This window comes from Melopsittacus undulatus, chromosome 1 (assembly GCF_012275295.1).
Source record: "Melopsittacus undulatus isolate bMelUnd1 chromosome 1, bMelUnd1.mat.Z, whole genome shotgun sequence".
NCBI lineage: Eukaryota > Metazoa > Chordata > Aves > Psittaciformes > Psittaculidae > Melopsittacus > Melopsittacus undulatus.
In genome coordinates this window covers 148,333,418-148,360,591 of record NC_047527.1, presented here as the reverse complement: position 1 = coordinate 148,360,591, position 27,174 = coordinate 148,333,418, and the positions used below count along the sequence as shown (strand labels likewise).

General features: G+C 40.2%; 1 protein-coding gene across 2 annotated transcripts in view; it reads right to left on the bottom strand.

Moving 5' to 3' along the window:
• The window catches only part of CUL1 (cullin 1), a 50,569-nt gene extending 23,777 nt beyond the window's left edge, over positions 1–26,792 (bottom strand). The window contains exons 1-3 of one of the 2 annotated variants that reach the window (XM_005148006.3): positions 26,736–26,792; positions 10,755–11,043; positions 692–866 (exon numbers count right to left, since the gene is read on the bottom strand). In XM_005148006.3, coding sequence (XP_005148063.1) covers positions 692–866; positions 10,755–10,894 — 315 coding nt within the window. In that variant the 5' untranslated portion in view covers positions 10,895–11,043; positions 26,736–26,792. Of the gene's footprint in view, positions 1–691; positions 867–10,754; positions 11,044–22,655; positions 22,714–26,735 lie in introns of those variants that run through there. The other variant, XM_031047995.2, reaches the window with a different exon arrangement.
• Between the last annotated feature and the right edge of the window lie 382 nt (positions 26,793–27,174).

Genomic DNA, 27,174 nt, shown 5'->3' with positions numbered 1-27,174 from the left:
TGTTACAGAAAAAAAGAAGGGAAGGTTGTAACACAGGAAGCTCAAGTACATTTCCAAACTGGTGCACTACAGCCTGAATGGAGAAGGGTATGAAACCACAATGCATTCTGGATAAGACTGCTGACACCTTCACAAGTTAATTACACAGCAGACTTGACAGGACACCAATAATTATTTTATTATTGCTCAAAACTAAACCCCCAAAAGTTTAAAGCGTGGTTCCTTTCCAAAAATAACTAGAAACCATTCTCTTACACAGCAGCCCAACATCCAGCTCTATTAGTAGGTTATTTATTAAATCAAATTACTGGCTACCATCAGGCATCTTCAACATTAGAAGCAACCACTTGTTCAGCATCACTAATACGTTGGTTAATTGGTTACAAGTCTAGCTATTCTTGTTCAAGATACAGGACAGCTTAAGATGCCATATAACATTACTTCTATAAAAGATAGAAACACTGTTTTGGCTTGAAGAGGAAAAGCAGCTCACAGGTACTAGGACAGACAGCAACTGATCTATGCCCAAGACAAAGCCTACAAAACATTCCAATAGCTAATGGAGACTACAGCAGATTTCAAAGTCACTCCATTCACTTCCAGCGGCTGCATACACCTCTTGTTTTATTCACACGAGCTTTGTTCAACCAACCCAGATTACCACTACAAACACAGATGGGTTCAGTCTTACCTTAAGGAGATTTGTCAAGTAGTTCTTCAGAAATTCTTTTAGCCGTTTGTACAATTCCAAGCCCACAAACTGAGCACCTCCAGGTGTCTGGCCCTTTTTCGACTTAGAAGGAGGTACTCCAGCTCCCCGTGCTTGATTAGACTGGTGTACGCTGGTACAGTAGTTATAAACATGACTGACAGGAAAGTTAAGGAATAGGTATGTGCCAGCAAGGGACATTAAATACAAATAAAGCCAATGTTCATTTCAATAAGCTAGTTTTATATGACTGTAAATGACAAACATAATACATTACAAGATTCAGCAGTCCACATAAAATCAAACCAAAGCTAAGAAAACAATGTCATTTTCAGCAGAATTATCTGCAGCAGGTATGTGTCAGACTGATGGCCCTGCAAATACAGACACCAACATTAAATTTACCTAACACTTGCTTAAACAAGACCAAAACAAACCTGTGGAATTTCATGATAAGATTATTTTCAAGGTTCAAAGGGAATTTGATTTATTATATTGGCCTTCTACATATACATATGCTTTCATTGAACAGGATGACATTTCAACACCAGCCTCAAGCAACATTCAGTAGCTGAAAATAGGACAGTACTTTCGTGTTCTTTCAAACACAATTCTTGACAAAATATTTGGCCATTTAACACCAGCAGACGGGACAAACCTTGAAAGCAGTAATGGTGAGACACACAAATAAATGCATAGCACAAGATGAGATTCATTGAAACCCAGTTTTAGGCTACAAGTATAAACCCAACATTTACATATGAGGCAGTAATACTTTTTGCCCTCATCTAGCACAGCCTACAAGACTTGGTGTATCTGCTAATGTAACAGTTCAAGAAAACATTGGTTTCCGATCCAAAATACTCAGTTCTTCCAAAGTGGAAGTCACACTGCTTGAAACACTTCAAATAAGAAAGCATCCTAAAAGAAACTGCGATCCACAAGCAAGGAAAATAAACTAGCTTGGTAGCACTCAAATTCAACTTGATGAGGACTCAGAGCTGACAAGTCACCCTCATGACTCACCTGGCAAATGATGAGACAACAGAAACAAAGCTACTGAGCACTCACCCTTCTACTGCCAGTCTGAGGACAGGCTTTTGAGTCACATCCCTTGTTAGGGAATGTTGCATTAAGCAATCCAGAAGACCTAATTTGGTTTTAACTTGTGTGTTAAATTATGAGCCAAGCTTTAACCACTAGACAGGCTTCCTCCATGCTATGTCATGTATTAGGTAATTAATACATTGCTGAGATTTGCTTTTTATCGTTCCCTTCAGAAAGACCAGCACAATATAATGGAAGGCATCAGCACAGTTAAATACCAAGGGACTTCCAACTCCCAAATATATGATGCATTACAATCATTACCAACAAACTTTGCCCAACATTAACCCTTTTCGAAAACATACAGCATACATTTCTTACTTATTACCTCATCCAGGTGCCAAATAATTAGATTTCCCTGATATCAACTAACAACAAAAAACTTTCATTTGTGCTTAGTAACTGAACCTTTATCAGCCCCTCTTATCTCTCTCAGTCACTTATTTCCTGGACATTAATGATTTCTTCCAGTTCCCAGTCATTTCTTTGCTCAGCTTTCCTGGCACTGTTACTAACTTTACCATCCTCACTTTGGTTTCAGAATTCCCTGTTCAAGCAAGGAACCTCACACAGGATAACAAATTTTCTCTAGATACATAACTTACTTGCTTTTCACAAACAAGAAAAGCAAGGCTTACCTAACATTTAATACAAGTTAACATGTTAATATAATAACAGTTCATATAAGGTCCTCCGAATTGTGTATGGATAGTCTCACCATCATGATGCAAGGAGATTAGGGCTGATTCATAAATACCCTGTTGGCAGTCTTGCTTCCCTCTTCCCCTATATTCTCCCATCCCAAGTGTCTTTGACCAAGCCTAAGAACAGGAGGATTGTCCACATGATGGGTAATTCTTGCTGGTTTTGCAATTACTCCATGATGAAAATATTCTTTCTGTTCTTCCCCAAGAATAATCACAACAGCCTTCAGAAAAATAAAGATCAAGGTTAGAAGACATAAGCCTTTTTCTAACCCCATACATGTTACTATGAAAACCAGTATTCCTTGTGAAGTAAACATTTGAAAGAGATTGAAACCTTCTGTCCATGCCTGACAGTAATCAACACAGAGCTGGAGTAAAAATATGCCAGTAATGCCCATCTTTACCTGTTATTCTGGCTTGAGTCTTGCTAGCCAAAGTGTCTATAAGACAGTGCATCTGAACTGCTCCGGTTTAGTCATTCTAGGCAAGTCAAACTGAAGTTTGCCTGTGCAGAAGGCAGTTTGCAAGTGTATATAATTGACATATTATACATAAAAGAATGCTCTCTCACACTTTGTTTACAATCTGTGTCCCCATCTGCTAAAGCCAAGCACTGACAGAAAGAGTGACATACTCAAAGCAAAATCAAACTTGTGCTGCTTATGACAGTGCATGTCAGTCCACCCGAGAATCACAAGAGCAATGCTGTGAAAAGAATTCTTGGTTGCAGAAGGCAAACTAATCCCCTCAACTGCTTCATATGCTGGAAGCCGTATACGTATCCTTATGGCCTTGTAGGAGGCAGTTTCCACTGAAGGAAATGCTCCTGAGGCACAACCCACCTACAGGGCTTATTTACCACCTATTTTCCAGTGGCATAGGAGGTCATACAGGTAACCAGTGATTTGGACTGTGGGAATGACTGCAGCTACAACTGCTGTTCCTGTTCCTAGATCCTGTGCTGATCAGACCCGAACTTTGATGTCCACACATGGGAAGTGGAACAGGCTCTTTCAGTAGTAGTGCATATACTTCCTGAGCAAGAATACATCAAAACATACTGTTAAGCACAGCAGAACCACCTGTAATCTACCCTCTGTCCCAGCAGAGTACCAAAATACACAGTATTTTTTCCTCCAGAAGCAACTACAGATAGAAATTCTGTGAGACATGCACCCGTTTAATTCACCACACTACAGGAAAACTATCAGGTTTTACACCAGTAGGTGCAGATGACTCAGTTCCATGTGAGTCCCTAATCTTGATTTCTTTTCAATAAAGAAAACAGCTCTGCAGAGGTAATAACCAATTCCCCTTTTGGCAGCAAAGTCCTTACAGTTCTTCCATTTTTATATGGAAAACTAACATAACTGGAGTAAGTCTGGTTGAAGAACAGATATGTAAAATTAAAAGGCACAGAAAGGAAAGCAGATTTAATACAGTATACCACAAAACTATAGGGCAGTTACTCTCATTACTTCTCATCTCTTATTAAAGATCATTCTGGGACCCAGATTTGCTGTTTCCCAGATCTGAAGCAGTAATCAACTCTATGCTGAGTGCTCTGTCACCTCAAGAGCTGGCCCTACAGGTACAAGCTGAGGTTAATTCCACTTTTGTCAAAAAATTGTATTTTCCTAGATTACACCAAAGGCACACAAGAACCCCACAGTTACTGAAATACCAATAGGGGAATTGCTAGGAAATACCATGGGAGTTTTGTATTCTTGTAAACGACTTCTAATACAAACAATACAACTTACAATAAACAGCTGAGAGAAATAGACATGCCTGTGTGACTTCAATGTTTCATAGGCCAAACAGATGCAGGGATTCTGTGCAACCTTTTGATATGATAAAGCTGCTGAAAAGCAATCACTTTCAAAACAAGTTCTTTAAACCCTTACTTCAGCTTGGTGAGGAGCAGCACTAAAACAAACACTGCAGAAACCTTCATTCTTTTCAGGGAGGTATAAGCCAGAGCCTATTTAAGTCTGTTTGGTCCCACATCCAGTAAGGAAGGGCTTACTCACACAAAACAGTTCCAAGAAAACAAAGAAGTTAAGACCCTGTCCCCAACCCCACACATTCTCCTTTTGCATTTCAATACGCTTTATCCCAAGATCAATTACACATCTATGTCTTTTGATTAAGTGCAGCTGCACTGTTAAACCATCCCTACTTTAGTCACTGAAGCAAAGACTGAAGGAGCTATTACTGAATAAGCCATACAGATGCTATGAAAATCCAGATATAACCAAGCTCAGGCATGTCTCTGCAAGTCTGGGATCAGAGAAACTACCAGCAAAAAGCCATTAGAAGACTAACAGATAACTTCTGCTTCCCTTTCCATGCCATAAACTCAAGAGAATCGGAGAACCACCCAGTTGCAAGGAAAATACAAATTTCCAAAGCCAAATACATATACAAAGTGTATAGTCTTTATGTCAGGAAGTGTAAGAACCACAATACCTGAGGTTGCTTTTAAGTTTAAATTTCTCTGCATTGACAAGAGGTTGGTTTTGTATGGAATATTCCTGGTTACTATAAAAAGCAAGTAGCATAGCAAGTGATCATTGTAGAAAAGAACACTAAAAAAGGAACCAATCACACTAATATAAACATATTTTGCACTTAGCTCACACAAACCCATCAGTTTTTATAAATATACACAAAAGCATACGACTATACCTACCTTTCCACACAAGGTAAAGTATATTATGTACCCTTTGGTCATGTAGACAAATACATTTACTTCTACCTTCACGTTCAGTGCAAGCACTAACTGCCACATGAGAAACACTATGACATATCATCTTGAACAGAAGCAGGATCAATATTAGCAGACAGCAGAGTTTGCCTTGACGTATCCAGAGTGACCTTAAACAATTTGACATTAAAGTGAAAGGCTGGCTTAGGAATCTCAAGAGAAAGTGGAAGAGTTTGAGGTTTTAAAAGTACATGGCCTAAGACCCCAGTATCTTTTTCTGTGCAGAAAAAAAACATAATAATCTGTTCAGCAGGGAAAAAAATCCAAACAAGATCCTATGCTGCCTGGTAACAACAGACTCATGTGATCAGAAAAAAGATCCTCACAGTTTTAATATACATCTGCTGATCTAAAATCCTACTAAATTAAAGGAATTCCAGTGAAAGCCACTAGGACGAGGAGTGCAATAGAAGCAACCACAAAAGACCTTGGCAAATGGACGCGAAGAGAAAGGCTTCATGGTTTTGCTTGGGTAACATGTGCTACTGGTGCTGAATCTTTTCACAAGTAAGAAAAACATTCAATGTGTTTATACATTCTATTTAATGAACAGATTATCCCATCTGGTATATTTAACATGTGAGCACACTACACTCAGTTATTTAACGTTTAACACAATCTTTCCCTTTAGCACTTGCTAATATCTCAGAAAAAAAATATCCCAGCTTATAAAACAGATTACAGTAACCTTTTGTGATGTACAATCACCTACATTTGGTCTGATGTATAATTGGAAACTACCGCTTTGTTAAAGTGAGCTAACAAAACCAAAGCACAACAAGCAAATTCAGAAACAAGGAAAAAGGTTTACTGTAAACTAATGAGATGTGACAGAACAACCCAACTTGCACCTAACCTTAGCTGAAAATACTTTGAGAACAATTACTCTTGAAAACAATGCCTGCAGGTAATAGTGAAACACTAATAAGAAACATACTTGTAAAGTCCAATTTACAGCTGTAAGACTTGACCAGGTTTTAAGTCATAGCAAAGTCAGGCATTTTGACTACAAAGAGCTATATCACAATTATGCCAAACATGACTACTCAGATGTGTTATGTGAACTGTGGATTTCAGCAGTACAATTTTTATGTACACAACTTCAGAAAGACTTCAAAAGCCAATCTGGACACTGCATATATGCTCTTAGTAAAACATCTGCATCTTCTACAGTTCTGTACACTCTTCTATTCAATGAAAAGATTTTAAGGTATCCTGATCTAGGTGAAAACTGTATTTGTTATAAACTAATGGAACTTGGAATCTTTAAACAGTTCTATTTTTTCCAATTGAATTTTCTTTAAGTATTAAAATTGGACAAAAAGGTTCTTCTGTTGTGTATGAGCATAATTTAACTACAGTGTCAAAGAAAATCCTCAGAAGTGCTTCTCAGAGCGTGTTTTGTACATCAAGACAGTGAAGGTCTGAGGTTATACCAAAAAAGGTCATTTTGACATTTCGAATAAAAAGTACATATATGAAATGTAAGCCCACCACTAAGCTTCCCTGGAAATCAGTTAGTTGATGTGTGCAAGAAGGAAGAAAATAAGTATGTCAGAAAAGCTATTCAGCTTTTTGTGTAAGCCACTATGAAAACCTTTGCTAGGTTAATATAGCACAGGAAAGCTTTCTGATAGTCTGTACCTGGTCTGAGAATCTGCTTAAGATACTTAAAACAAGAGGAGTAACACAATCCTTTCATTCTCTCCACTGCAGTGTTTAAATCCAAATGTATGTAAATTCCAGTTCAGCCTCTCACACCATGAGGCTTGAGGAAAAGAAACTGCAGACTCACCATATGATTAGCTTGAAGAAAGGGCATGATGTTGTGCCAAAGAAACGCAGAAAACTAGCACAAGATGTGCAAGTATTTTACCATTGCCAAGTGGAATTAAAGAAGAAAGAGCCATAAAGACAACTGAAGAATAGCAATATGGGTAAGATGAGGAAGAATAATTCTAGTAAGTGAAGTGAGAGTTCTTCAACCAACAACCAAAACCAGAAGATCACCACTTGCTAAATTCAAGCACAGTTCTCTCGGACAGACTAACTGGCAGTTTCTCCCAAATACACTAAATGCCACAGAGATTCTGTATGCAGTGATACTACAAGTTCACTACTCCTTGACTAACTGCAAGAAATGGGGCTCCTTTTGTGTTGTTGCAGAACTGTGGCTTGAACTTTTTTCCCCTTGCATAAAGCAGAGGGATTTACTTCTGTGTGAGCCACCGTCTCAGGTGCAGTGTACCAGAACTTGTCCTCCTGAGTTCCAGGAGTGATTCATGAGCAACTTCATCATTGCTCTAACTGACTTTTATAATCTAGCCCTGTGACCAACAGCCTCCAAACTAAATGCCACTAAAAGAAAAACTGGGCTAAAAAGCTGTTCCCTCACATTAGTAATGGTTTTATATCTTCCATTCCTGGAAATCTGGTTAATCTTACTGATTATTTCTCTTTTCTGCATGAAGTCAATGCTTTCATGTAATTCTATGATAGCCTGCAATACAGCCCGTCACAAAGTGGTAGTTACAACTAACTCTTCAGTACTACTTCAGTGACTACTAACTCTTCAGCTACTAGGCTCTTCAGCACTAAAAAATACTTAATATCTAGATAAGTGACAGAAAGCATGCAGATAATCTCACACGTGAGGAGCAACAAACCACACAACACCCCCCATCCCCAGTGTCACCTTCCACATCAGGCACCACTCTAAAGTAATTCTGTTTCTGTATGGAAAACACACAGAATGTACCTCCAAAAGTAATTACAGTACATCAGTACATTGATCTTCATAATCATGTAAGGAGTGGTAAATAAAAAAAATCACAACTTCTTCCATAAAGGACAGGTCTTCTGGGTAGGTCCTTTGGCACAGGTGGAAGGGCAAAAGGAATCACAGAAGTATATTCACTACTGAAAAATATTTGGTGATCATAGGATCTGACAAAAAACCCACCCTGTAATCAGCAGCACAAATGAATCTGAACTAGAAAAATAAGGGATGAGGATCTTGACAACCAGTGTTAAGAAACAAGATTTCTGGAGTCATCTCTTCAGTATTCTCACATCTAGAAAACCCCTGGAATAATCAACCTCTTTCTCCTCCACTGGACTGAAGGGATAAAACAACATCTTAAGTACAAGTTCTGGCCTGTACTTAGAGACTGACTCTAGTGTCTCACAAAAAGAGACTCTCTGAACAAAGAAAATGAGTGAAGACAGGATGGAGGTTTCAAACCATTTGAACTGCACAACTCTTCTAGTTCTTTCTCAGATTCACTTGAAAGACACACAACAAAAACTTCTACATTTCCCATTAATCTTGACTGGAAATTCTTTACTAGATACAGAACTAAGGGCAGGTTTGCTTGCATGCATGGTTCTCCTCCTGTTCTAGAGGGATGAAATGGAACCCACTTCAGAAGCAACACTGTCCACTGCTCAAGATTTCCAAACTCTTGTCATATCCAGCATCCTTGTAAGCAGGACTGATCTTCATACCACTTACAGCTGCAGCTGAAACTCATCTGCAGCTGCTCTGCTTTGCAAACCTAGCTGTTTGACAGGCAGAGCTTCACAAAACAGAAGTCTGTCAATCTACTAGACTTGATGCACACATAGAGTGAGCAAACACGTTACAGACACTGCACCTGAAATGGGAGCAATTGTTTAAGCACTATTTCTGTGCATGTACAGTTGGTATAGGATGCAAAGTGCATCATTATCTTCATAGTAGACTAAAAACAGTCTAACTGGTGTCAAATATTCTGAGTTATCAGGCTATTAATGTACAAATGAAACTCAACCACCAAATTTATCTACTGAATTAATTCACTTATGAAAGCAAGAAAAAACATCCTTGGTTTTGGACCAAACAACTCCTTGAGGAAGCAACACAAAGGAAATGAGTAATGAATAGAGAACATATCTCTCTTATAGCTTCATTCCAGAAATATTTGACAACATCAGAAGGAGGAAAAACACCATACCCAAGTGTTTTAACATTAGCATTATAATAAGTACTTAAGTCTTCAGTTGCCCTGCTTGACAGACCTCAAACAGGAATATATTAAAGGCACTCAGAAGGAAAATAAAACCTCTCAGAGCTTCCACTTCATGTCAGATTTCTATTAGACACCAAATTTCTGCAGACTTGTTTTATTCAGTCAAGAACAATGCTGAACCTAACACTGCAAGAAATCAGTCATTTTAAGCCTTAAGAAACCAAATGTTATTCCATCTTCCCATCACTACTAAAGAAGCATCCCAGGAACACTCAGCAGACTGTTTAGGGTTTTTCCCATCCCAAAGAACATGGATTCTGCAGGCACAGATGAGATTACAAACTTTGCTATCTCCTTAGTAAGCCCAGAGAACTACAGAATTAATTGTTCTATAGCCTTACAGCTCCTCTTTTTATAGAGGCTTTGTCCTCTGAAAAAAATTCAGACTAAAATTTGATAAGTAATTCCAAATCAGTGCCAACAACAGCATTAGACATTAAGTTATGTATCAGAACAGTAACCTTTATTTAAAAAATCTAAAAATTCATAAAGAAAAAACAGCAGAACTGAAGTAAGATAGGAAATGTCTGTAGTCATTCCTTCTGTCCTATGTCTACACACTCTGTTGTACTACCATCTTCTTAAGCAGTGTTTACCGTACTGAGCAATAGAAGGAGCACAAAAGAGCATGGCCACTTTACAGGTGGAACATAAAAGAAGGATTTCTCACTTTCCAAGTCCTGAAGTCAAACACGGAAGCTATACTATAGCAAGAGGCACAGCCCTCCAAATCATTATGAAAGATACTTATGCACTGACAGAAACAAGTTCCTACCATCTTACAAACAGTACTTCAGCACGCACATAAAAGGATGAACAGAACCCCTTTTTGCCATATTATAACAACTCCTACAATGGGGAGATGCTGGAAAAGTTCAGTATCTCTCTGACGCAAGCTAGAAATACAAGAGAAATCCACCGGGTGCATTTTCACTGCAGCTAGAAAACTGTAAAACCAACTCAAGAGTAAAGTACTACCTGAAGAATGCCAAGAGAAAAAAAATCCAGGTTATTATCAGCAAGACCTGTAGCATAATGCCAGAGACCAACATAATAACAAAAATAATTTCTGGTTTATTTTGGTGTTTTGTGGACTCAAAATTAGGCCTATAAATAAAATCACTTTAAACATCAGCTCTCTTAGAGATAATAGTAATCAAACCTGAAATTCAGAGGTAGCCATAATTACGAAGACAGTTTTCCAGACAACAGAATGTTCCTGCTTATTTGCCAGTAAGATTAAATAAAAAAGTCCAATCTTCAAAATAAAAACACATTCTCCTAAGCCATTAAGTCAAATACTTATGAAGCAATTTTGAGTTTAGAAAAGTAAAAAGCTATCTCTAATCTACTAACAGTGAAAGTACTAATTGTCTTAGGTATTAGGATACGTGTAGAGTTCCATGTATCTGGATTTTGCCATACTTTGTCTGGTGTAAACCTGTTGAATTCCAGCTCTTAGGTCATCCCATATCTGGTCAAGACCAATTTGTTTAAGTCCATGCGGGTTCTGACTCCTATTCGATGACATTTTGTATTTCCTGTAAAGTCTTCCAGTGCAGCTGCCTGAGATCTGGTTATTCCTCCATCAGAATCACAAGTCAAGTAACATTCTAAACTGAGTTGCAGTAACTCAGATATTCTTTACATACAAAGAGTGATGTTTTCCAGGAAGATAATCTGCAAAAGGAAAAGAAAATATATACATTATACCAAGTGACAGACCAAATTCAGTCACGCTAGAGAAAAAGATTACAAAAATAATTGTTTCATTTCAACATTCTCATTTATACAGATGAGAGAAGAAAAACCTGACGAGATCTGAAACACCAGAACCAGGCAACCTCATCTTGCAATTCAGCAATTCACTACAGAATGTGACTGTTAGTGCAAAGATCAGTCCAAAGCCTGGATGTACTCAGGTCAGTGTTGCTGAAAACAAAATCCTAAGGCTAGTAAGAAAATATAACAGTAAATTTTTTTCCAAGCAGCAGACACTATCCTACTAAGAAGCATTTCCTCCATATACAGCAGGGAAACTCCAGTATTTCCAAACAACTCCGACTTCCGTGGTAACTCACCGTTTAACAAGCATCCTGATGGATATCCAAGATTAAGATGATGACACTAAAATAGCTATTTTTCTTCGGTTATCAATAACTCTTCCTGACTTGAGATGCTATTACAGATAACCTGAAACTCCAAGGTATTTTGGGAGCAGGAATTTTTCCTATCTGATTGTATCAATTTCTTTTCTAAGTAAATAAACATCAGTTCCTTCAATGTTACCACCAAGAAAATATGCAGCCACTGCTGATGGGAAGAAGGAACAACTAATGGAGTGCACAAAATTGACTGAATGGTGAATAAAAGAGTAAGAAATTAAGAAAATGCACTGCTCCCGTAAGTGCTTAAGGACACAGTCTGGGAAGTAGTGAAAAGATGGTTATCAGTTCATCAGCCTTGTGAAATGACAGCATAGGAATGCAGTCACCTGGCAAGGACTACTGAGAACATGAAGCAGAGAAGATCCATTTTTACACCAGTCCTTAAAAATACTTCACAATTTTAACATTTCATTCACTGCAGCAACAAAATAAAGAAGGTACCCAAAAATGACAAGGGAGGTAAACATGATTTAAGAAATTAACCCACAAATAAGAGAGTTGTAGTAAGTCAGGATCCACTTAGTCTTACTGCAGCCTTTCATGAAAGGGAGTTTATGAAAAAGATGAAGAAAGACTTTCTACCAGGAACTGTAGTTACAGGACAAGGGGCAATGGTTTTAAATTAAAAGAGGGTAGATTTGGACTGGATATAAGACGACCTATTTTACAATGAGGGTGGTGAGACACTGGACCAGGTTACCCACAGAAGTTGTGGCTGCCCTTTCTCTGGAAGTGTTCAAGATCAGGATGGATGGGGCTGTCTGAAGCAGGGAGGTTGGACCAGACTGTATTTACAGGTCCTTTCTAGACAAACCATTCTGTAACCTAGAGCCCTTTCACTGAAATACTCCAAATACAGTGAAGCATGACTTTTGCTATGCTTGTATAGACAAGAATACAGCTGCTGGCAAAGGCCCATATAAACTTCAAGGACAGTATAGGCCAAGACCTGACAAATCCCATTATTTGTTGTTGACCTTTGAGCAGTGGAAAATAGATATTCCTTCAGGATCTACAGCATGTCATAGGTGGCTTGTCACAGCCACTTTAAAGCTACTGCATGTTCCGTTCCAGGTTTCTCACTGTTTTAAAGATCAAGTATTCTGTTATACCCTCTCTGGCCCCTATCCAGTTTATTGTAAGACTTGCTTCAGCTTTTTCTCCTTGACCCTAAAAAGACCTGCTAAGATCAGATCAAGACGTTTCTTCAGGTTTTTTAGTCAATGACTGTCTTATTGCAGTAACACAGAAGTTACAATTTCTGATAGTCCTTTACTGTCCATCACTCATAAGCATTTAAATCTAAGGCTCTAAGTACAAAAACACTGAGGTCTTTTTATGCCGAGCTGAGCAACAGGTACCATCTCATTTCAATCAGGCATAAACTGCTTCTGTAGCTATTTTTCATTTTTACATAACCCACAATTATTTATAAGACTAGGTGGAAAACCCACAAATTCAGTCATAGATCTTATTAATACATATCAGAATTCAATATATGCATTACAAAACATACACTTAAAATTCAACCATGCCATTCTGTTTCAGTACTTATAGCAAATTGGTTATTTAAGGTACTTGGGAATAATGCATCATCATGCTGCACTGTAATACAGATCAGATCTTGTTTCTATTTAACTTCTTTAATTTCCAGACATCAAACCTGCTACAGTACTAATAATGATGGACTTTCATGACTGAGCAACAAGACAGAAAGAACAAAGGTCCGCAAGCAGCCATTCACCTCTTACTATGGGAAATAGCCTATGCACATTACACCCACGATCTCAGACTATGATTCTAAGTCAGCACTGCAATACACAAGAAAATTTATTTGATGTCTACAGTCCAAGAGGAGAAACATTTTGGTTGCTCAAATCAGGTACTATTTGAATTCTTCACAGCAGCAAGAAAAAACACAGTTACAAATCAAAGCAATATGGACGCCCCATCCCTGGCAGTGTTCAAGGCTAGTTAAACAGGGCTTTGAGCAACCTGATCTAGCAGAAGGTGTTCCTGACCATTACTCTCCTATTAATCTCCAAACATCCAGCAGCCTAAAGCCAGAACACTTTTTAGTAAAAATACTCTGGCAAAAACTAATACAAAATACTTCAGTGTTGTGTAGAAGTTCAGAACAAGAAGCCAAGCTCTTGCTAGCTAGCACAGCATAACCATTACAACAGTTCACAAACAGAGCAAGGTCCCTTCCCAGGCAGTCCTCAGGGCTCTTAGACACCTCTCCAGGTGCTGGCAAGAAGCGCCACCTTTCCACTGCAAGCCCATGATCACCAGCTGCTCTGCAGATGTGGAGTTTCCTCCTCTATGACAATAGAAGTACTTAACTTTCTTCTCTAATTAAGCAGCTCCTAGTTTTTATGTACCCTGGAACATCTACAAATACTACTTTTTCCCAGAATCTTGTAAACTCAAGGTGTTCCTCACTCACACTGTACTAATTTTGCCTCCCCTCACCCTGAATTAACCTTCTGTATCTAAGTCAGGATGTAGCCATTAAAAACAACACTATAAAAAAAACCTCAATTTTGATTTTTATTTTCTCATGCAGTCCATTACACACAAGTATTCATTCTTTAAGCAATAAATTCCACACCATTTAACAACATTACCTCACTATCACTTAGCTGGCTTCCAATTTGAATTTCACAATTAAACACATGAATACAGAATGATAGCATCATGTCACTAACTTCCTAGACTCAAATAATTTACCTTTTCCAGTCAGTTACTAGTCAACACAGTTGGGAAATGAAGCAATAGCTGAATAATGCTATAAACAACTATCTTTTTTCTCTCAGTTTCAGTCATGTGCAGGAAGAAAAATACAGGTAATTATTAATATATTACCCTAACAGGAGTAAAGTTTCACTATATAAGAATACTTTAACTACAAAAGCCTATCTACGAAAGCAAGCATTTGTACTTAGTGGTTAAAGTAAACAATGGTGTTAGATGTGTAGAGAAAGGAGATCAAATCTGGTCCACAGTAGTTACACTGCATCTCTCTACCCAACATCCCAATTACTACATTTATAGAGAGGAAGGAGAGTTTAGACGTCCTCCACTACTTAGTCCTTGGGCTGCGTGCAACTGCCAAGAGCAAGGCACCCTCCCAAGAACTATGAATTCCTGCAGGTTAAATTAAAACCTTAGAACCTCAACATTATTGAGTCATAACCTTTACATCAGTGAGATCTCTGATGCTGTTGGCAGGACCATGGACACCTCAGTCTTGATCTGACCATCATGGTGCTTTCTGGCCCAAACAAACCAAGCTTGCTGGTGACGTGCTTCACGATAGGACCACAAAGCCAGCATTACAACATCTGCTCTGTAGCTCTGAACCAGAGAACAGACTTCATTAGATCTTCAGGACTAGCTATATTTACACACACAAAAAAACCCCTACCCCTGTAGTTTCCAGCTGATACACATACAGTTTGATGCAGCCATACGGCAGTGTTCAACGCCATCCTATCTTTCAACCGTGCATTCAAGCACTGCAGTTAAAACACTGTCAATCAAAACTGTCATTTCTGACCACACCACTGTCCAAAGGACAATTTATGCCAAAACTTCAGAACAACAGCCTTGAAGGACAAAGAGAGATTCTACTCCCTCCTTTGCATTACTGGGGGGAATGTAACACGACACACCTCATATGCAAGGAAACACATCACATCCAAAAACAGTGGGTTTGTTTTTACTGATCATCTAATAATAAACAGTGTTTCTTTTAGATACCCCATCTGAGAAAAAAAAAAGTGTATACTGAATGAGGCCTATTAAGAAAACAGGAAAAAGTTAACCCTATTTTCATCTAGTAAATATAATAAAAGCCACTGGATTTACAGCATCCAAATCCATTTGCTAGAGTAACTACCATTTTTATGTCCTTATACAATATGACGTTCAGCTTCACAGCTCCAAGACCTACACATTACCTGTTCTTCTCCCATAACCACTTATTTCCAAATCACAGATTCCAAGATAATTTATTTCAATAGTTACAGATGGAATTTGAAGTCAACTTCTTGCCCTAGTAAGATCTTAGAGGTCCAGGGCAAGGTTTTTCCAGCTCACTAAAGAGCCTTGATAGCATTTTTCTGCAGACACAGTAGAGAGGAACAGAGCCAAAGCTTAGTAATTTCCAAGTGCTCTATCCTTTGTCTGATTTCAACAATGAGGAGAACATTATTGTCACACCTAATAGCATGAGCTAAGGTGACCAGATTTAATCACACTAAAACCAAACACTTTAGGGAAGAGAAGCAAGCTTCTCCAATAAACTATCATGGAGTGAATGCCATTAAAAAGAAGTTCAAAGCCCTTTGGTGTTTCAAGGTTTCCAAAGTTTACAAGTGTGTATTAAAGTCAGAATTTCACCTCTGTACACTGCTTCCAATCAATTTCCTAAAACTGAATGCAAGTTTCCCAGTAACAGAAGTACGGTACAAGTTCATCTGGACACTGGATGCAGTTTGACATCTTCTGTAAAAATTGGTGCAGTGACCATGTTCAACTAGAAGGCCACTACAAGCAAAGTATCAGCCCTCTGGACTGACAAAGGCAAAGCACAATAAACATTTCGACTTCAAAAGACAAAGAAAAGGAGTATGTTTAAAACAGCTACACACTAAAAATGAGAAATGAGATTCCTCTTGCCAGGCTCCTTCCTCCCTCTTTTTCCAGCTTGAGTCCTCTAACTTATTCTATCCTGCTTTCCTGTTGCTCCATTTCAGCAAGTCTGATCCAGAAATTTAATGGAAGCTCTTGTGTTCAGTAAGCAGCAACATTCTGTAAAGGTCCCAAACAGTTTTACTCCCTCAAAGTTTCTGCTACCTCCACAGTTAGCCAAGGTTATTTACCCAAGATACGCAATACTCATCAAACCAATGCCATACAACACCAGCACGCAAGTATTTTCAACTAGAACAGAAGCCCATTAAACATTACCTTTCTTCTAATGCAAACTGCTTGCTTATTCTTATGCTATTTTAAATCAACTTAAGATACTGGATGCCATTTTATACCCTGGCTCACATAAATTTTGGCTATTTGGTAAATATCCAAAGGCACATCAATTGTTTTCAGTGTCAGGCTGGACACAAAACATATCAAAAATAAACCAAACCCCTCTGGTAACCAAAGAGGTCAATTTACCATTCATATATCCTCTCTTACCAAACACAGACAGTTTCACAGATAGGACACTACAAATGATCCATCCTACAAACCAGGCCTGAGATTCATCTTGAACATGCAAACACACACCTTGTCAAAAGGCATGTAAATGCAAAGTACAGAGCTGAGAATACACCTCCCTCCTGTAAGAGACAATTTACATGATTAATCCGATATAAGCACTGAGGCGGGGGGGGGAAAGGGACACAGGATGGGGGACATTTAAAAATGTCTTTGCACCAAGGTAAAAAAGGTCTCTTGAATCCTAAAGGATACAACCTCCATTACATGGAATGGAAAAAGACAAGAAGCAATTCTATTTTGTCCCTATAATCACTTTCACTCACAATTTATGATTTCAAATACACTTTTTATACCCATATATCTGCATTGTGTGTACTTGACTTCAGTTGAAGGTACCATTATGAGCTCAAAACTGTGATGTAATGTAGCTTGGTTGAGCCATCAACCTGCATGCAATATTTTATAGCACTGACATTTCTGTCCAGAAGTATTTTAGGTCACTAAATATACAGACTATAGGCAGTTTATGCATGTGAAGTGACCCAATCCCTAAAGCAAGACTAGGAGCAAGTGTAATGTCCTTAGCACTCAACATGCTATGAATGTGTAATTAATGAACATACAGAGAATCTGTCCATAGCAAAATCAAACCACACCTATGGCAAAAATTGGTTATTCCAGAAATCATACCAGTAGAAGAAGAGAAACACTGGAATCTTTTTCCCTTATCAACATCAAGGATATTTAAGAGACAAATTATGCAAATTACAATGTTCAGTTCCTCTGTATTATTACAGAATACTCAGTTACATGTAGTGTGAAAGCTTTAGTTCATCTTACTTTCAACAGAGTTAATTTCATTCTGAGAAGGCACATGTATATACACACACACTCCTCCTTTCTAAAAGTTGTCTTTAGGTGGTACAAGCATCCTGCACAGCATTTAAAAAGTAGCTTAGAGGCAAGCACACTTTACAGTTTTGTAAATTTGGCATAAAAGTTTGAGGAGTTGCTACTTTACCTCCCCGACAATGCCTCCATCCTGGGCTTCAGTGTTCTTCCTCTACCCCCTCCTTTAGATATCATTGATCAGAGCTGTGACACAGAGAGAGCTACAAGAAGTATGCTCCTACGTTACTTCATGTGCCAATAACACAATTGCCAGCTGAAAAAATAAAACAAAAGCCTGGATGTGTTCTTCATAGCTAGAAAGATACCGAAATTTACCTTTATTTTCAAATTTAAACCAAATACATGGAAGTAACTTGGAAATGCTGTTTTTACACCTGTCTTATTTATTTAAATTATGCATGATCTTATTCACCAAAAGCCTTCTTAACTGACATGGATTTAATTTTGGATGCCAAATTACAAGGGTTTTTCCAAAAGATTAATGACTGTTTCTCAGAAGAGCACCAAGCAAATTTGGATGTGCTGCTTTTCCATTTCTCTTTGCCTATTCTTTTACTAGTTCTTTAGCATTCTTCCTTTATTCTTTGATTGCAGTTTTCCTCTTGTCTTCCTTCAGCAAATGGTTCCTACAACTTTTGACAAAGATCTCACTCCAGTAACGCAATAGCTAATACAGCCCAAAAACCCACCATATACATACTGCCTAAAAGACAGAGGCTGGGTGTAGACTACACGAGGTTTGCTGATGTATCTGTACAGCAGACTCTCCCTTCTGCACTTGCAGCTGAAGTAAACTTTGGTCAAGGTTAATATTCCTGCCAACAAGAAAGGTTTCATGGTATTTTACTCCATTGACATCAACTTTGCAAATAGTATCAGGGACTACACCCTTCACATTACTACATAGGTAAAACTTCAGGTTTTGTTTATAAACCTAAAAGAGAGTTCACTTTTTTGCTGTTTAAGTAATCCTTACATCAAAGCTTGTAGACTTACTCCTAAGCTAAAATATCCTTTCCAACCTGAGGTCTCAGGTTTTCCTGTGCTACAAAGAGGATGCAAACCCTGCAGTGTTTTTTAACTGAGCATGATAGCTTCTTAAAACACTGATTATGCTCAGCTCTTAGAACTTGGAAAAAGGCTGCAGACTAGGAAAAGAGTAACACTGCAGAAAAAAATGAAGTCAAGATGTGGGCACATTGAAGAGGAGGAGGAAAGGTTTACACAAGTCAAAATGCCTTCAGTATTCTCACTATCTGGGAATAATGAATCATATATAAATATCCTATATTGATAAAACCTGCATTAAAAATGTACACATAACCCTTGAAGGACAATGCACATGAAGATGCATTTACTGAATCAGACAGGAAAATGCAGAAAAGGAAAATGAGGGAGGACAAGCCATGAAAATGTAATTCTAGATACTCAACATTGCTAGAGCAGAAAACAGGAGAATACACCTTGTTTTCTTAGGAAATAAAAAGAGAAAAAGAAAAAAAGAGAAGGCAGCAGTGGCAAGTCACATCAAATACAATTTAGCAAGAACAAATACAGAAGACTCTGGAAACTCTGAAATAGTTTGGGCCAGTTTAGAAACCATATTGATCCTGCAAGGCCAATTCTTACATGCAACTGTTTTCCTAAATATCTTAATAGTCATTAAGACTTTAACTAAATCCAACTTAATGAGCTAAAACACCGTGATCCTACTGATCTCCACCAAGACAATCTTGGTATGGTCTTACAGTCCACTTCAGACACAGGATGATCTCTGCCAGAACCTGCAGGGCAAGCCTCTGAACCCTGACACAAATGCCACTCCATTGTAACACCACTTAGTTTATCACAACAGCCAGTTTCATATCGACCTGTTAGACACAAACACGAATTTACACCTATAATAATGTTTCCATCCAGCTGTAATAATGTTTCAAAAGTTCCCATGCTCTTTGGAAAGTGACTGTTCTTACCAGGAACTTTAAAAATTACTAACATTTACAAGCATAAAACAATTCTGGCTGGAATCTCTTCCCAACAGCTTGCTAATTTTACAGCATCTTCCATCTTGTTACTTTTGCAAGAGCTCAGCTGATCAAGGCAATGCAGTTTGCCACTTCAACTTATAAATAAAGATTACAGTCACACTGATTCGTCTTGCAAACAGTCTGACATTTTCAGATGTTCAAATATACCACAAGAGCATGGCTTAGGCACTAACATTCAGAAGTCATGAGGACTACAACTACCATATAGTAAGAACAGTCTACAAATTCTAGGACTTGTTGCAGTTACATTCATTCCATAGAATGGTTTGGGTTGGCAGGGACCTTAAAGCTCATCCAGTTCCAACCCCTGACACAGGCAGGGACATCTTCCACTAGACCAGGTTGCTCCAAGCCCCGTCCAACTTGGCCTTGAACACTGCTAGGGATGATAGCTTTTTTCTTGTCTTCTTTTTAAGGTCTACATTAAGTGCACAGACCTATCTGCTAGCAATACAGATTCCTACTGTGGTATAAATGCTGCAGACATTGTCAGCAGTACAGCTCTTATATGTTTCATAACATTGACAAAGCACACTTGCTTCCACAGCCAGCAAGAAAAAGAATGAGAACTTTCTCATTAAACTCCTGGAGGGGTTCATACATGATTTTTCCGATTCAAATGAACTGTAACAGCCCTAACTCCTATAGCAAAGAATCCATACCTCACAAAAAGTGAGTTCCATGTAAATTCAGTATACTTTTCAGCACATTTTTAATCCATTTCGACCTCCGATGACAGCACCTGTGACTGGTACACAAGTGAAACAGTTTAACTTAATTCTGTAAAAGTTCAAATTGACACACATGCCTAACAGCCACACTTAAATCCTGCTTCGTGCTGATTTAGCTTGCATCATTAAGTTTTAAAGCTAAGCCTGCATTAGAACCTAACAAAATCAATTTAATTACTTAAGCACATACAGTTTGATTTTATACTACTCCTATTAGCGATGGCACTCTAGCAAAAGGCACACTACCAGAAACAACAGAACTTTCCCAGTATTTTCTCTGAAAAAAGCACAGTAAGAAAACAGTCTGTTTTCTTCAGAAGCAGGATTTTTTAAAACACATGTTCAATTGTACAGTAAAAGTCTCTCCTTTGGTGACCCAGAAGCAGAATGTTCACCCATGACATTACCACCATGAAAAGCAAGAAGACAAGCAGCAAACAAAACAAGTCCTATTTCATAGAACCTTCTTTTTCCCCTCAATTTTGTCCTCTGAAACTTAAGATAAGACTTCTAGATGACAGTCTCCACTGCTGTGAGACTAAAAGAGCTTGCAAATTTACATATGAAATTAAGTGTAAATTACAGAGTAAACCAGGGTGAACTAAGGTCACATCAGCAGCCTTCCTTCTGAACTCTAATCCACATTAAGATTGTCCAACCTTAAACACACAGAGCAAGCCAAGTGACACCAGATGCAAAATGAAAACACAAGAAGATTCTAAGTTCAGCCACGGTTGAAACAGCATCTCTAATAACTCCTGTAGCTCCTGCTTTAAATGTTGAAAACTAACTTTTGTCTACCTTGTATTAATGAATCAGATACATCCGGTCCCATTAGCAAAGCCACTGGTATCTCCATGAAAATGGGAGAAGCATGTACATGTCTCCAAAGATCAGTGCAGAGTGAGAAGCTGTACGCACTACATAAGCTTTCAATCATCGTGATCCTCACTGTCGTGTGTGTGCATGAAGTTTCCAGTTCTCCTCCACAATAACACCAAGTTTGAGACATACAGCAACATTAACTAGAGGAAATCTAAGGAAACCCAAAGACAGGAAGCATTTTATATCAAGTGTATGTACTTGTAATTTAAAGAAAAATACAAGTCAACAGTATTGAACTGATATGTGAATTTAAGGCATAACTACTACAAAGACCTCAGAAAATATATTTGATCATTTATTCTTAGTACTGATGTCAAGCAATGCCTCCTATCTGCTAGACCAAGCTACGAGTGAACCATACTGACTTCAAATCAGAACAATCAAAAGGGGAAGAAAAGGAGATAACATTTTTTTCCTGGGATTTTGGAATAATTTCACAAAGTTACAGTTTATTCAAGAATCACAGAATGGTTTGGATTGGAAAGTACCTTAAAGCTTGTCTTGTTCCAGCCCCCTGCCATGGGCATGGACACGGACACCTTTCACTAGACCAGTTTGCTCCAAGCCCAGTCCAACCTGGCCTTGAACACTGCCAGGGATGGGGCAGCCACAGCTTGTCTGGGCACCCTGTGCCAGTGTCTCACCACCCTCAGAGTGAAGAATGCTTTTCTAGTATCTCATCTAAACCTTCCTTCTGTCAGTTTAAAGTCATTTCCCCTTGTTCTCTTACCACATGCCTAGGTAAAAAAAGGATCTTTCTTACAAGCCCCCTTCAAGTACTGAAAGGCCTCAATTAGGTCTCCCTGAAACTTTCTCTTCTGCAGGCTGAACAACCTCAACTCTCTCTGCCTTTATTCACAGGAGAGGAATTCCATCCTGATCATTTCTGTGGCCCTTCTTGGACCTGCTCTAACTGGTCCTTGTCTTTCTTGCGCTGGAGGCCCCAGAGCTGGATGCACTACTCCAAAGCATGGTTTCATGAGAGCAGAATAGAGGGGGAGAATCACCTCCCTCAAACTGTTGGTCACACTTCATTTTACAAGTCCAGGATATAACTGGCAAAGAAGGTAGGGCAATCTTGAGGATAAAATACAAGAGATCCCACCTCTGGCAAAAGTTTACATATTACTCTATATCAGTTTCCTGAAGTGCCAAATAGAATTAGCATTTTTTCTGTTTTCATAGTAGTCTTTATTTTTTTCAAGGCTCATAGTTGAAGTGGGATTTGAAAAATGTTATATTAAATAGAGTGCAACAGAATAAATATTTGGTGTATTAAAAAAATATGTAAATAAAATGTATTTCATTTTGACCTGTACCATTTATAAGAAGAGGTGAAGTAGCAATATGGAGCAGCTCGCTGTTGAGGCATCAGAGGTTCTGCAGGTAAAGAAGAAAACTGTCAGAAAATTACCCACTGGAATACACATTATTTCCTAAACCAGTGGTTTTCCCAGCAGCTGTACTACAACTATTCCCTCATCTAACCTCACATAACTACTCATGCTGGATAATGCAACAAGTGTTTAAATCTGACAATATTCCATATCTGTTGTTATATTAAAGGCTACGCTTTAATTTTTTATAAAAATTAAGAGGTTACATTCAAGTTATAGCACAAGGCAGAGCACATCAGCTCAGGGAAGTTTTATTACCAAGTAATTTCATAGAATCACAGAATGGTTTGGGTTGGAAAGAACCTTAGGATCATCCAGTTCCAACCCCCTGCCATGGGCAGGGATGCCTCAGACCGTGTCACCAAAGACTCTGTCCAACCCAGCCTTGAACACTGCCAGGGATGGAACATTTACAACTTCTCTGGGCAACCTGTGCCAGTGCCTCAGCATCCTTACAGTAAAGACCTTCTTCCTAACTTCAACTTCCCCTGTCATGTCTGCAGCAGGTGTGAACTGCAGTGTTGTAAAAAACAACAGTCAATCTGTAGTAGGCTTCTACTCAAAAACCTACAGCTCTTACAATAAAATATCAAGTTCCTTAAGTAGACAAGCTCAACAGCTCTCTATAATTTTCCAACCATTACATTTTCTTGCCTTTTCCTTACTGAAAGTTCTCCTTTAGCAAGTGAGGGAAACTCAAGGGTCTCTGTGAAAAATCAAAGAGTAGTTTAAGTTTGTATGCTGCATAGCTTACATATTTCACCTAGGCCTCTCACTGTTGGTTCCAACAACCACTTTACATGGAGATCAGCTTGAAAAACACAGTAATTAGAATGTTTTGTTAGTTTATAATACTAGCACCTAAGTAGTCTATTTACAGCAAGTTTATGCATTACTAAAGCATATGCAGAACTTCCAAGAACGAATATTCCACACTCTTCTTTCTTCCAGCTCTGCACAACAGGAAGACTGTATCAACCTGGAAGCTGCTGGGGACTGCCTGTGCACATCCTCCTGACATACCCATCCAAGTTCTCCTCCTGATGCACAGACAGACCCTGTTGGACAGCATGGGAAGTACAACAGAAGCACTGATGCAGGCACCTTATACCTCAATCCAATTCTGCCTCCAGCAACTTAGAAAATCCTAGTTGAAAAGTACTCCACATGACATCAGTATCCACCTGCAACACACTGACAACCTCTTACTAGGACAACCCCCTCACCTCACATCCATAGGGACATCTTTAAAGCTGCTTCATCCACCTGGAATTCTTTTTAAGGAAAAAAAACTTAATGCCAAGAAGACAACTCCAGATATACTCAATTCACACAACCACTGACACCCAGGATGTGACTCATCATTAAGCTGGGCCCTACTGAAATAATTGTGAGTATACAAAACTAAGCACGACTTGAGAAACACAGCAGATGAAAAGCAGTATTTGGAGATCTTGACATATAAGTTGTAAGAAAACACTTTTAAAGCTGAATATCTGAGGTAACTCTCTCAAAGGACTCAGTGTTGTTTTCGTAACAATACAATTAGAATACAAGAGCTACACCAAAGCGACAAATAAGCTAAATTCAGCCTCAAATCAGTATCCAAATAAGGGTGTACATCAACCTAGCTTAAATTAAATGATTTAAATTAAAGCAATGCAATTTTCTCATGCTGGAAGTTATGTAACAGGCCCATGTTATAAGGCAAGTTTAAACCAGTGTATAAAGGACTAAGGTGGAAGAAGCCTTATTTAAGTGAGCACAACTATTTCATCAGTCAAGAAGCCTCATTTAAGTGCCAAAACTAAGAAACTTCTCTACATGACCCTTGGATAGGCAATAGAAAGTCTCTTCCAGAAGGATCATTCAGTTCCTTCTGAAGCCTTGTTCAGCTGCTTTAAGTGTTGTCAAGTTACAAGGACTCGCATGTACTCAGCTGAGAGAAGAAGCAGCTGTCAATGCTAGGTACTGAACCTGGGTTCTAGAGTTCAGTGTATAAATTACTCCCAAGATCATATGTGTTCCCCATGCCTTCATGGGACAACCAGGTCCAGTGTTTCAAGTGCATCTCAAACATATGGTGATTATATGACCCTGAAATGCAACCAATCTTAAGAACCAAAGCAACTAAGATGTAAAATAAGAAGATGGGCAACAAAGGCTGAGAAGCAGAAGTCGCAAAGCAGGAAGGGGAAAGTTTTCCTTCTAGTAGTCATCAGCAGAGACACAAAGACAATCCAGAGACCTAACCACTGACAGACAACATTACAGCAGTTATTCATGAGCATCTCTGAAGGAGAAAGATATGTACTTGGGTACCTATGAAGCATCTTACTACTCCCAAAAAGAGAATGCATCAGAAACATGTCCTGTATCAACCAAGTAACAGTTCACAATACGGTATTACAAACAATATTTAGCCCAATTTCAGTTACATGGCCACAGACCATTCGTCCTAATCCAGCCCAAAGGATTTCCAAGACAGAAATCCTTTCTTTTTCCCAGACTAGCATCAGGGTATGCATATATTAAGGGGGAGGTATATGATTACATATGAACACATATAGTGGGAAAAGGTCATTGAGGAAGAAGGCAAAACAAATGAAAATAAAATAAGGTAAATCAAGTAAGTATCTGTGTCCTCTTAGTGCAGACCTACAAGTATACAGATATACTAGAGATAGATTCCTTTCTCCTCAAAGGCATAGCTGGAGGATTTAAATACAAAGTGGGGGACACAGCACGTGGGTCTACAAAGGAAAGGAGTATGTGGAAAGAAAAGAGTATTAGGTGAGATCACAAGGAAAGTTTTGATGACAGGAAAATAAGATCAGGAAGGCCAGAAAACACAGTGAAGGGAAGAGTTACTGAGAGGAAGAAAACTGAAAGGGGAAAGGTAATAGGGGTATAATAATAGTGATGGAATATAACCTGAAAATAAGAAAGCATGGGAAAGGATCCCAGTAAGTAAAGTTCGCTCCTAGTGGCAAACTCACTGGGAAACAAACGAGGTGATTATTTGCAATGACAAAAAAACCCAAACAAAAGCAGGTCTAGTAGTGTGGATGGAGGCAGTAAATGCATAAAGACAGATAAAAGGTTACAGGGGACACAAGAGTAGGTGGCAACAAGAGGAGGAAGCCTGGTGCAGTCCTTGACAGTGAGAGACACCTGGAGAAAGCAACAAGGAGGAGCTGGGGGGAATATCCCCCAGCAGCCACAACGGTGCTGGGGACACAATGAGTTTCTCTAGGTACAGCCAAACAGCTCCTGAACAGTCCCAAGCGTCACGAGAGCTCTGGGGATAGCTGGGATAGAAGCAGATGAAAGGAGGCAGCACAGAGAAGGGCAGGGAGGACAGCAGGCAGGTGAACACCCTAAAACACTGCCCAGTGAGGTCACCGACAAACGCTCATGTGCAGCACAGAGCAGACCCTGCGATTGCTGGGGTGGGCAGCCCCGGAGCCGGGGGGCTGAGAAGGGGCTCGGGGCTGCGGGAAGCCGGGCCCGAGATCTAAGAGCCCGCGGGTCGGGAGAGAAAGGCAGGGGCAGCCACCGAAGCGGCCTGACCATGCGGGTCCGCGGTCACGGGGGAGGGCAGGGAGGCGGAAGGGAGGGCTGGGGCCGGGCCGGGCAGGCCGGGGCAGCCGGCGGGGCGGGCTCCGGCTCCCCAACGGGGGCGATGCATTCCGAGTGCGCAGTTAGCGGCCTCCTCGCTCCGGCCCGGCCCGAGGCTCCCGGATCCCCGAGCGGCCCGGACAAGAGCTCCCACCGCCTTCCTCCCTCCCTCCGGAGCCAGGTGCGCGCCCGAGAGAAGAAAGGCGGGCGAGCGGCCCGGGCCCGGCCTCCCCTTGCCCAGCTCCCGTTCCCCACAGCGTGACTCAGGGCCGGGCCCCGCTCCTCCAGGCCCGCTCCGCCTCGGCCCGGCACAGCCGCCACCTCCTCCCGGGCCCAGCACGGCCTCGCTGCGACACAAGACCGCGGCCTCCCCGCACTCACCAGCATCGCGCGTCCCGCAGAGTCAGGCCGCGTCCGCCCGCCCCTTCCGCCTCCGCCAGGCCCGGATCTGCCGCCGCCGCCACCGCCTCCCCCACCTTGCGCTGAGGCACCACCCCTCGCTCCGCCCTGGCTCACGGCGCCGGGGGGAAGGTCTCGGGGTTCGTGGGGTTCTGGGCCCGCAGCTGGCCCCGGCGGGAGGGACCGGCCGCTCCCTGCCTCCGCTCCCCTCAAGGGGAGTGATGGGCGCTGAGGAGGGAGGGCGCTGGAGCGGCAGCGCCGCGGGGCCTTTCCCAGCCGGCCCGGCAGGGTGAATTGGGGTGACCTGGGCCCGGCCGCGGCCTCCCAGAAGAGCAGCGGGGCCTGGCTGCGGCTGCCGTAGGGCCTGGGAGCAGGCTCCCGGGAGGGGTTAGAGGAGCAGGGGTCTGCCCGTTCGCAGCCG